At 45.9% G+C, this 12,296-nt stretch overlaps 1 protein-coding gene across 1 annotated transcript; it reads right to left on the bottom strand.

Annotated features, from left to right (window-relative positions):
* Positions 1–284: 284 nt before the first annotated feature.
* On the bottom strand, positions 285–3,044 carry vrtn (vertebrae development associated). Its single transcript, XM_036984627.2, has 4 exons — positions 2,733–3,044; positions 1,905–2,512; positions 1,289–1,732; positions 285–1,093 (listed from the first exon to the last, which is right to left on the bottom strand). The coding sequence occupies exons 1-4, from the start codon at positions 3,042–3,044 to the stop codon at positions 286–288; spliced, it is 2,172 nt and encodes a 723-aa protein (XP_036840522.2). The 3' UTR covers position 285.
* Between the last annotated feature and the right edge of the window lie 9,252 nt (positions 3,045–12,296).

The raw sequence follows: 12,296 nt of genomic DNA, 5'->3' as shown, positions 1-12,296 counted from the left end.
CAGCCATGCCCTCTCTCTCTCAGCCATGCCCTCTCAATTTCAATTCAAGGGCTTTATTGGCATGGGAAACATGTGTTAACATTGCCAAAGCAAGTGAGGTAGAGAATATATAAAGTGAAATAAACAATAAAAATTAACAGTAAACATCACACATACAGAAGTTTCAAAACAATAAAGACATTACAAATGTCTCTCTCTCAGCCATGCCCTCTCTCTCTCTCAGCCATGCCCTCTCTCTCTCTCTCAGCCATGCCCTCTCTCTCTCTCTCAGCCATGCCCTCTCTCTCAGCCATGTACCAGTGGCACTCCGTGATGCAGGGCTCTCTTCCACATATAGTAGGTGGAACGGGGAGTCAGGGGGAAGAAGGACCTGAACTCTTTGAAGGTGGGGAAGGACTTCTCCTCGAAGCGTTGCTGCAGGAAGACTTTGGCCTTGGCCTTGAAGTTAGCCAGGGCCACCAGATCCATCACAAACATCTGGTCGTCTGTGGTGGCGGACATATTGGTTGGGTTGGGGAGGTGGGTGTCGAAGGGGGATGTCACAGAGGTCATGGTGACGGGGCCTCTCAGATCCTCTGTCGGGTCCCCCTCAAAGGAGAACACGTCCTGCATTGGAGCCTTTGTCTCTATGTCACTCTCTGCCATCATCATCATCATCCCATTCTCTTTCACTGCGTTGTTGTTCTCCATAATCATCTCAGAACGGTCCACCTCTAAAGACGGGGTGGTGGTTTCCTCCTTCCTGGTTCCACTGGGGCCATTACGCCACAGCCAATAGAAACAGAGGGACAGGGAGGGGTACTTCACTCTGAACCTAGACAGAGGCCATTTTGACCTCCACACCTTCACCTTGGCAGCTTCTCTCAGCTTCTTCCTGCGTAGGAACACCATCCTGAACCCTTTATGGTTGTTTCTACAGATCTTAACTCTGGGGAAGACCGTGGCAGCATGACCATGGCTCTCAGTTCCCCCGATAGGGGACAGACCACCAGTTGGACTACTCTTATCCGTGTCCAAGCTGTTTTCACTGCTTCCGACCTTGTAGCCTCGGTTAAACAGCATGGCCTCTCTCCTCCAGTTGTAATAAGTAGACCTGGATCAAATCAAACTTTTAGTTCAAAAGTTCATGTTAAAATTGCAACACACTTTACAGTAAATCGATAATATGAAGGGAGGCAATAAAATGGATGAATGCAAGATTTAAAAAACAAAAATAATGTCTAAAATAACAGTAAACTATTTTTTATTAAAGGCTGAGCTAAATAACAGTAAAATCCTTGTAGGTAACCTGGAGATCCCTGGGAAGCTCCTCTTGAAGATGCGGAAGGGGAACGATGTATTCCTAGCGATGCAGTTCTGAAGAACCTTCTTGGCCTCCTGCATCAGAGCCATGTTTTGGGCCCGTTCTCCATCCATCATCATATCATCGTTGTAGTTCAGGCCGAACAGACTGGCCACACTGTCGTGATGCTCTGCGTCTGGCTCTACCTCATGGTCTTCCTCCTGCCCGAGCTTGGACTCTGGAGAGGACCAGGACTCTTGCTCCGTGCTGTCCCCTGGACTCACCTCGCTCGTGGAGAACGTGGAGAAATTACCGCCAGATGAGATCAGCTCGTGCTTCCATGCATAGTAGGTGGATCTGGAGATCTCAGGGAAGAACTCTTTGAACTGATGCAGAGGGATGAGCTTCCCTTCCAGATAGCACGCTTGGAGGAAGTGTTTGGCCTCGTACCTTGATAGAAAAAGTTCAGATTAAAAATAGTAATTCAATGTCAGCAGAAACATACAGCTAAATAAACAATACAAGACAACAACAAAAAATAAAGTGTGAATGTGCCAGAGTGCCATGATTTTAAATCAGACAGTATTTTGATCGACGACAGAGACAGGAAACGGGAACGTACCTGGCAGCAGACCTTAAACGGTGCTCCTGCGTCTGCCGTCTCCAGCGGTAGAACGTACTCTTGGTGACGTTGTACTTGTCCTTCAGACTGGAGTAGGACAGGTGAGAGTCCTGCTTGAGAAGCTCCGGTGTCTTCAGTGGGGGGACCCTCTGCTCGTCGTTAGGACTGCCCGTCCGGAGGTCACTAGAATGGACTAACGCTACAAAGACTGTGGGTCTGAACCTGGAGGAGCCCCCCTCCAGCTCTCCGGACCACATGATGTGCAAGGTGATAGGATCCATGTCTTTGGGGTAGGACCTGGGTCTTATCAGGCGGTTGAAGTAGGGTCGTATCTTGAGGTTGTACATGGGGTAGACAGAATAGATGTTGCACTGGAGGACGGAGGAAAGAGCATAGAGGTGCCACATGTTAGCGTAGGAGCCAGGGAAGCAGGAGGCTTTGACGTCGGCGTCGAAGATAGCTTCGAGGACTGAAAGGGGGAGGTTGAGCATGTCCTGGGACTCCTGGGCACACAGGCTGAACCTGGCCGCCTGCAGCATCACCTTCGAGTCGATCATACCGCCCAGGTAGTATCTCTTCCACAGCAGCATCTCCATCACCGTACGTACCTGGAGGCAATGCAGTTCAGGAGTTGGCACACACACACACACACACACACACACACACACACACACACACACACACACACACTCATTTCTTAGTAGCTCTTATCCACAAAGAAATTACATTTCCAAACTAGGAAAAAATAAAAACAGATCCACAAAATAAATACAGTGTAGTGGTTGGAACTCAGATGCTGCATATGAAACACTGCCAATCTCTGCTCACCTGCAGCTCCAGACTGAGACTAGTCGTCCCCACTAGCAGCATGCTGGCTGTATCAAACAACAGGTTCCCCTCTCCCTTACAGGCCAGAGGCAGGAGGCCTCCGGGGGCGTCAGCAGGGTACAGGCTATGGGCCACGCCGTCGATGCCCGCCCAGCCGGGGAACTCCTGGCAAGGTGAGGAAGGCAGGGTGAAGGGGGTCAGTACCTGGTGGACCTCCAGAGCTACCCTGGTGAGGGCGTGCAGGCCGGAGCTCTCTGTGGCATCCTGCAGCTCCCCTAGGACTGAGAGTATCACCTCCTTCCTCCGAATCATACCTGCCGGGACACAGAGACAGAACAGAGATAGTTCATTTGAACATGAACCTGAACCCATACAGAAGCAGATACACAGGAAAGGTTCAGAAGCTGTCTACTAGATAACTTTAATCACATTGAAGGGGGGGGGGGGAGAAAAATGTAATTGTGAACCTACATGAAGAATGTTTTATCTAGAACTATCAGTCAAACCTGCTTACGGGTTTGACTGAATACGTCCTGAAGAGACATGCATTTATAACTGACTGAACGTGATTGAATTCTTGTGTTCCTGGACCCATTTACAGAAAGCTGGACCAGTCGAGATTAAAAATGGATTTGTGGCAAGCAATGTGTTCGCAAATATATTAGCTGCGCATGTTCAGAATAACAAAACAGCTCCAGGGCTGAAACGTATTGCTGTAAACTTGGTGAAGTCATATTGATATGCATGTGACACATTTTATATACATATTTTAATGTTTAAAAATATATAGAGAGATTTTTTAAATAGGTATAATGTGTTCATTGTGTAAAATATGTATGTGTGTTGTGTAAAACATCCTAGCAGTTTCCACCAAGAGAAAAAAGTTGCCATACTAAATTCAATTAATTACGCAATTATTTCATCTTAATATAGCCAACGACGCACGAAGGTGTGGTACAAGACGACGTGTGGCGAACAGCAGAACTGAGTCGCTAGGCTTCAAATAAAATAATAATTTTGTAACAAAAATTTCGAATATAATCAATTCTGTACGAATGAAAATAGGAGACGTTTGTGATTGATTCGTTATCATCAAACGCACCATCAACCAACTGTTGTACCACGTTTTCTTCTGATTAACTTACATGTAGTAGTACTTTTCTCATTGATACAATAGTAATTTGGGTGCGTTACTTACCTGAAATATGTGGTATAAATCGTTTTCCAAGAGGACTATCGGAGTGGTAAAGCGCACCGCATAGGGCTTCGTTCCGGATTCTCTCCCAGGGAACTTAGTTATTCCATGATGTGTGCATGGAACGGATTCAGCCGACTTGGGTTCACTGCAGATAGGGACACTTTGAAGAGAGATTTGGGAGTGATAAGGCCGACCTCTCGTCAGGAAATTGTCCATCGCCGCAGACCTGTTGTTTTGTTGTTGTCTGTGGTTTGAGAAAACACCGCCCCTCTTGCCCCCACGCAGGGCCAGGGTCAATTTCAATGTGAAGTGGTAACAAAAGCCGTGGTGTCGACGGCTATCGATGAGAACAACACTTATATAGGTGGAAGTATCGGGTTGTTGGCTATCTTCATTTGTTTTTCTCCCCCCAACCCAATATCAACATTTGTATGTAAAGTAAACACAATAGACTCAGTACATTTCTCCGTACACGATGTTGTATACAGTGCATTTCAATCACAGATGAATGCAGTAGGTTGCATAACACCTAGACCTAGTATAGTAAACGTACATCTACAATTAGTATGATGTTATTTTGTCGTATATATTACTTTGTGGGTGTCCATTATCCATTTGGTATTTATTAGACTTTACCAATTACAATTCGTACAATATGTAACGAATTTTCAAAACGTATGTAATGTTAGGAATTCCAATTGGTTGTGGGTAATGTTAGCTAGGGTAGGGGTAGCTAACACGCTAAGTAGTTGCAAAGTAGCTATAAAAATACACAGAAAGTAGCAAATAGTTGCTAAAGTTATCTGCGATGAGATTCAAACACGCAACCTTTGGGTTGTTAGACATCCCTCCTAACTTTAACTCCCATCCTAGCTAACATTAGCCACAACAAATTGGAATTCTTTATGAAGGATACTGGGCACGAATGCATTATGAAGCAAATCCTGTGGTGGACGAAAACAACCTGACTTTTTGTGTGAGTGTGTGTGCTTGTATTGAATTTAAGTATTTTGTGTCTATTTCACGATAATCTGTGATAGTTCGTTTTTTAATTATTTTTTACCAGTTTGTTTTAGGGCCCAAAATGCTCTCCAATGCGTGATATACATGTTGTTGTTTTTTTTTACTGATATCAGGCTTGTATTCAATAGCTTATACAGTAGCCTACATTCATTATTATTATGGACTTTTCTGGACATCCTGACAGCTCAGTCTCAGTCTCTGGTCAGCTCATAGAGAACCGGCTACTCAGTCTCTGGTCAGCTCATAGAGAACAGGCTACTCAGTCTCTGGTCAGCTCATATAGAACAGGCTACTCAGTCTCTGGTCAGCTCATAGAGAACAGGCTACTCTGGGAAATGGTGCTCTTAAAAAAAAAAATTGATCGAAGCTGAATCAGATCTACAAGCCCACTTGAGTTACGACGCCATATTTTGTGTTGTTTGTGGTGACATGGCATCGACCCTTTCTCCTCATAGAAGAAATGTGACTTCACTGTGTTCATTCTAAAGTATAGAATCTAAACTACAATATTCTCTGCACAGTCTTCTCTCTCTCTCTCTCTCTCTCTGTCTCTCTCTCTCTCTCTCTGTCTCTCTCTCTCTCTCTCTCTCTGTCTCTCTCTCTCTGTCTCTCTCTCTCTCTCTCGTTCTCTCTCTTTCTTTCTCTCTCTCTCTCTCTCGTTGCACTCATTGTTAATCTGCTGAAGTCTCCCATTGCCTCGTTAGACCAGTATCACTCTCCTGTACTGAACAGACTAGAGTATAAGGCAGAGTACTGGATACGGTAGGTGTTTGTGGATTGGAGTGTGGATATACAGACAAGGCGTGGAGGTGTGGAGCAGCACGTTGGCCTGTTTCTCACACGTCTCCTGACTCTCTCTCTCAATTCAATTCAAAGGGGCTTTATTGGCATGGGGAAACATGTGTTAACATCGCCAAAGCAAGTGAAATAGATAATAAACAAAAGTGAAAATAACAATAAAAATGAACAGTAAACATTACACTCACAGAAGTTCCAAAAGAATAAAGACATTTCAAATGTCATATTATGTCTATATGCGGTGTTGTAATGATGTGCAAATAGTTAAAGTACAAAAGGGAAAATAAATAAACACATATTTATACATGTGAGTGTATAGTATGTATGTATGTATGTACAGTGCCTTGCGAAAGAATTCGGCCCCCTTGAACTTTGCGACCTTTTGCCACATTTCAGGCTTCAAACATAAAGATATAAAACTGTATTTTTTTTGTGAAGAATCAACAACAAGTGGGACACAATCATGAAGTGGAACGACATTTATTGGATATTTCAAACTTTTTTAACAAATCAAAAACTGAAAAATTGGGCGTGCAAAATTATCCTCTGTTATAATTACCAGGTGTGTGTTGAATGTCCTCTGTTATAACTACCAGGTGTGTGTGTTGAATGTCATCTGTTATAATTACCAGGTGTGTGTCTAATGTCCTCTGTTATAATTACCAGGTGTGTGTTGAATGGCCTGTTATAATTACCAGGTGTGTATTGAATGGCCCCTGTTATAATTACCAGGTGTGTGTTGAATGGCCTGTTATAATTACCAGGTGTGTATTGAATGGCCCCTGTTATAATTACCAGGTGTGTGTTGAATGGCCTGTTATTATTACCAGGTGTGTATTGAATGTCATCTGTTATAATTACCAGGTGTGTGTCTAATGTCCTCTGTTATAATTACCAGGTGTGTGTTGAATGGCCTGTTATAATTACCAGGTGTGTATTGAATGGCCCCTGTTATAATTACCAGGTGTGTGTTGAATGGCCTGTTATTATTACCAGGTGTGTATTGAATGTCCTCTGTTATAATTACCAGGTGTGTGTTGAATGGCCTGTTATTATTACCAGGTGTGTATTGAATGTCCTCTGTTATAATTACCAGGTGTGTGTTGAATGTCCTCTGTTATAATTACCAGGTGTGTGTTGAATGTCCTCTGTTATAACTCTCAGGTGTGTGTTGAATGTCCTCTGTAATAATTACCAGGTGTGTATTGAATGGCCTGTTATAATTACCAGGTGTGTGTTGAATGGCCTGTTATAATTACCAGGTGTGTGTTGAATGGCCTGTTATAATTACCAGGTGTGTGTTGAATTGCCTCTGTTATAATTACCAGGTGTGTGTTGAATGTCCTGTAGTATAACTACCAGGTGTGTGGGTTGAATGTCCTCTGTTATAACTACCAGGTGTGTGTTGAATGTATCCAGCTCTCAGTTCTCTTCCAGGTTTGATTTTCTTGTCTGTTAAATGCTTCAGCCTTTGTTGAGTGAAGTCTACATTGTGGACATGGGGGGTGGGGGCTGGCCAGAGGGGGTGGGGGCTGGCCAGAGGGGGTGGGGGCTGGCCAGAGGGGGTGGGGGCTGGCCAGAGGGGTGGGGGCTGGCCAGAGGGGGTGGAAAATGCTAATAGGCCAAGACTGGGGTCGGCTCCAACTGTCTCTCACATGCTGTGGGGGGGGGGGGGGGGGGTGGGACTGGAGATCAGTGAACACAATGACACCACCGATTCACCTTTTGTTCTTGAGCTTGGCATTGTTGGTTGAAGAAGCTCAGGAATCTGGTGGCAGGGGACTCCACATTCCAGGGACAGAGACATAATGGGACCGACATGTAGGGACATAATGGGACAGGGCCATGTAGGGACATAATGGGACAGCGACATAATGGGACAGACATGTAGGGTCATAATGGGACAGACATGTAGGGTCATAATGGGACAGACATGTAGGGACATAATGGGACAGACATGTAGGGTCATAATGTGACAGACATGTAGGGACATAATGGGACAGACATGTAGGGACATAATGGGATAGAAATGTAGGGACATAATGGGACAGACATGTAGGGACATAATGGGACAGGGACATGTAGGGACATAATGGGATTGTCCCTAGAATTTCTAAGCAAACAGCTGGAGGCAGGGCTTTCTCCTATAGAGCTCCATTTTTATGGAAGGGCCTGCCTACCCATGTGATAGACGCAGACTCGGTCTCAACTTTTAAGTCTTTCTTGAAGACTCATCTCTTCAGTAGGTCCTATGATTGTGTGTAGTCTGGTCCAGGAGTGGGAAGGTGAACGGAAAGGCACTGGAGCAACGAACCGCCCTTGCTGTCTCTGCCTGGCCGGTTCCCCTCTCTCCACTGGGATTCTCTGCCTCTAACCCTATCACAGGGGCTGAGTCACTGGCTTACTGGTGCTCTTCCATGCCGTCCCTAGGAGGGGTGTGTCACTTGAGTGGGTTGAGTCACTGACATGATCTTCCTGTCTGGGTTGGCGCCCCCCCTTGGGTTGTGCCGTGGGGGAGATCTTCGTGGGCTATACTCGGCCTGGTCTCAGGATGGTAAGTTGGCGGTTGAAGATATCCCTCTAGTGGTGTGGGGGCTGTGCTTTGGCAAAGTGGGTGGAGTTATATCCTGCCTGTTTGGCTCTGTCCGGGGGTATCATCGGTATCTGAGTATTTATCCTGTCTTATCCGGTGACCTGCGTGAATTTAAGTATGCTCCCTCTAATTCTCTCTCGCTCTCCCTCCCCTCTCGGAGGACCTGAGCCCTAGGACCATGCCTCAGGTCTACTTGGCTTGATGACTCCTTGTTGTCCCCAGTCCACCTGGTCGTGCTGCTGCTCTAGTTTCAACTGTCTGCGGCTATGAAACTCTGACCTGTTCACCGGACTTGCTACCTTGTCCCGGACCTGCTGTTTTGGACTCTGTCTCTACTGCACCTGCTGTCTCTAAATCTGAATGCTCGGCTATGAAAAGCCAACTGACATTTACTTTGAGGTGCTGACTTGTTGCACCCTCCACAACCACTGTGATTATTATTATTATTTGACCCTGCTGGTCATTTATGAACATTTGAACATCTTGGCCATGCTCTGTTATAATCTCCACCCGGCACAGCCAGAAGAGGACTGGCCACCCCCCAGAGCCTGGTTCTTCTCTAGGTTCCTTCCTAGGTTTCTTCCTAGGTTTCTTCCTTTCTAGGGAGTTCTTCCTAGCCACCTTGCTTCTACATCTGCATTGCTTGCTGTTTGAGGTTTTAGGCTGGGTTTGAGATATCAGCTTTGTCTAGCCACTCTACCGTAAAGGCCTAATTGGTGGAGTGCTGCAGAAATGGTTGTCCTTCTGGAAGGTTCTTCCATCTCTTTGTTACCTCACTGACCTAGGCCCTTTTCCCCTGATTGCTCAGTTTGACCGGGTGGCCAGCTTTAGGAAGAGTCTTGGTGGTTCCAAACTTCTTCCATTTAAGAATGATGGAGGCCACTGTGTTCTTGGGGATCTTCAATGCTGCAGAAATGTTTTTGTACCCTTCCCCAGATCTGTGCCTCGACACAATCCTGTCTCTGAGCTCTACGGACAATTCCTTCAACCTCATGCTTGGTTTTTGCCTTATAGACCTTATATAGACAGGTGTGTGCTTTTCCAAATCCTGTCCAATCAATTTAATTTACCACAGGCAGACTCCGTTCAAGTTGTAGAAACATCTCAAGGATGACCAATAGAAACAGGATGCACCTGATTTCGAGTCTCATGGCAAAGGGTCTGAATACTTATGTAAATAAGGTATTTCAGGTTTTTATTTTTAATACATTTGCATAAATGTACCGACAGGGCACCATCTCTGTACCGACAGGGCACCATCTCTGTACCGACAGGGCACCATCTCTGTAGCGACAGGGCACCATCTCTGTACCGACAGGGCACCATCTCTCTACCGACAGGGCACCATCTCTCTACCGACAGGGCACCATCTCTGTACCGACAGGGCACCATCTCTGTACCGACAGGGCACCATCTCTGTAGCGACAGGGCACCATCTCTGTACCGACAGGGCACCATCTCTGTACCGACAGGGCACCATCTCTGTACCGACAGGGCACCATCTCTGTAGCGACAGGGCACCATCTCTGTACCGACAGGGCACCATCTCTGTACCGACAGGGCACCATCTCTGTAGCGACAGGGCACCATCTCTGTACCGACAGGGCACCATCTCTGTAGCGACAGGGCACCATCTCTGTACCGACAGGGCACCATCTCTCTACCGACAGGGCACCATCTCTGTACCGACAGGGCACCATCTCTGTACCGACAGGGCACCATCTCTGTACCGACAGGGCACCATCTCTGTACCGACAGGGCACCATCTCTCTACCGACAGGGCACCATCTCTGTACCGACAGGGCACCATCTCTACCGACAGGGCACCATCTCTGTACCGACAGGGCACCATCTCTCTACCGACAGGGCACCATCTCTCTACCGACAGGGCACCATCTCTGTACCGACAGGGCACCATCTCTACCGACAGGGCACCATCTCTACCGACAGGGCACCATCTCTGTACCGACAGGGCACCATCTCTACCGACATGGCACCATCTCTACCGACAGGGCACCATCTCTACCGACAGGGCACCATCTCTCTACCGACAGGGCACCATCTCTCTACCGACAGGGCACCATCTCTCTACCGACAGGGCACCATCTCTCTACCGACAGGGCACCATCTCTACCGACAGGGCACCATCTCTACCGACAGGGCACCATCTCTGTACGTACCAGATGTACATACTTGCTCTCCTATTGCAGTTTGACTTTAGCCCAGGAACAACCAATAGTAAAACTGTCATATAATGTTGGCCAGTAGAGGTCCCCATACACCATAAGTACAGTGACATCCTGTCCTGCAGTGGTGTAAATACTTAGGTAGTACTTTCAAGTATTTTTACTTAAGTTTATATTTATGTATTTGACAACTTTTACTTCATTTACATTCCTAAAGAAAATAAAGTACTTTTTACTCCTTACATTTTCCCTGACACCCAAAAGTACTCATTACATTTTAAATGCTTAGCAGGACAGGAAAATTGTCTAATTCACACACTTATCAAGAGAACGTCCCTGGTCGCCCCTACTGCCTCTGATCTGGCAGACTCACTAAACACAAATGCTTCTTTGTAAATTATGTCAAGAGTGTTGAACTATGCCCCTGGCTATCCATAAATAAAAAAAGACAAGAAAATTGTGTCGTCTATTTTGCTTAATATTTTAATACTTTTTTTATTTTATTTAACCTTGATTTAACGTGGCAAGTCAGTTAAGAACAAATTCTTATTTACAATGACGGCCAAACCGGACGATGCCCGGCCAATTGGGCATCGTCCTTTTACTTTTGACACTTAAGTACATTTAAAACCACATACTTTTAGAATTTTACTCAAGTAAAATTTCATTTTATTTTTTTTAAAGTTAATTTTCATTGAGTAAAAGTAAAGATGAGTACTTTTTCCACCACTGCTGTCCTGCTACATCCTGTCCTGCTACACCCTGTCCTGCTACACCCTGTCCTGCTACACCCAGTCCTGCTACACCCTGTCCTGCTACATCCTGTCCTGCTACATTCTGTCCTGCTACATCCTGTCCTGCTACACCCTGTCCTGCTACATCCTGTCATGCTACACCCTGTCCTGCTACACCCTGTCCTGCTACACCCTGTCCTGCTACATTCTGTCCTGCTACACCCTGTCCTGCTACACCCTGTCCTGCTACATCCTGTCCTGCTACATCCTGTCCTGCTACACCCTGTCCTGCTACACCCTGTCCTGCTACACCCTGTCCTGCTACACCCTGTCCTGCTACACCCTGTCCTGCTACACCCTGTCCTGCTACATCCTGTCCTGCTACACCCTGTCCTGCTACACCCTGTCCTGCTACACCCTGTCCTGCTACACCCTGTCCTGCTACATCCTGTCCTGCTTGGTCTCAATTTCCCTTGTTGACACTGGATCACTGATATGAGTCATTGTGGCCTGGAATGAAACAGAAACAGTTGACCGCCAATGTGAGTTTTTGACAAGCCCTTTATAGTGATGAATGAGAAAATATACAGAGGCTGGACATTCTCTGAATACTTTGTAAACCACAGATTAGGTTGCTTCGTGAAGGATGCATCCCAAAAAAACATCCCATTATGAAGACAGATTCCATCCTCCTGAACTCGAATACACCAGACGTCCAGATAAAAAGTGTTGTAAAATGTTTGGTCCCATGTTTCATGAGCTGAAATAAAAGATCCCAGAAATGTTCCATGCGCACAAAAAAATGTGTGCACAAATCTCTTTACATCCCTGTTAATCAGCATTTCTCATTTGCCAAGACAATCCATCCACCTGACAGCTGTGGCATGTCAAGAAGCTGATTAAACAGCATGATTATTACACAGGTGCACCTTGTGCTGGGGACAATAAAAAGGCCACTCTAAAATGTGCAGTTTTGTCACACAACACAATGACACAGACTCAAGTTTTGAGGGAGAGTACAATTGGCATGCA

Source organism: Oncorhynchus mykiss, chromosome 8 (assembly GCF_057628025.1).
Source record: "Oncorhynchus mykiss isolate SJ-2025 chromosome 8, ASM5762802v1, whole genome shotgun sequence".
NCBI classification, from domain to species: domain Eukaryota; kingdom Metazoa; phylum Chordata; class Actinopteri; order Salmoniformes; family Salmonidae; genus Oncorhynchus; species Oncorhynchus mykiss.
This window is presented reverse-complemented; position numbering and strand designations above follow the sequence as displayed.

Bases quoted from the DNA above. Each gene is read 5' to 3' on its own strand.
- vrtn (XM_036984627.2), bottom strand. From the start codon at position 3,044: ATGATTCGGAGGAAGGAGGTGATACTCTCAGTCCTAGGGGAGCTGCAG. The intron at 1,733-1,904 runs GTACGTTCCCGT...TTTTCTATCAAG, and splicing joins CGTTTAAGGTCTGCTGCCAG to GTACGAGGCCAAACACTTCC. The intron at 1,094-1,288 runs GTTACCTACAAG...GATTTGATCCAG, and splicing joins AGCTTCCCAGGGATCTCCAG to GTCTACTTATTACAACTGGA.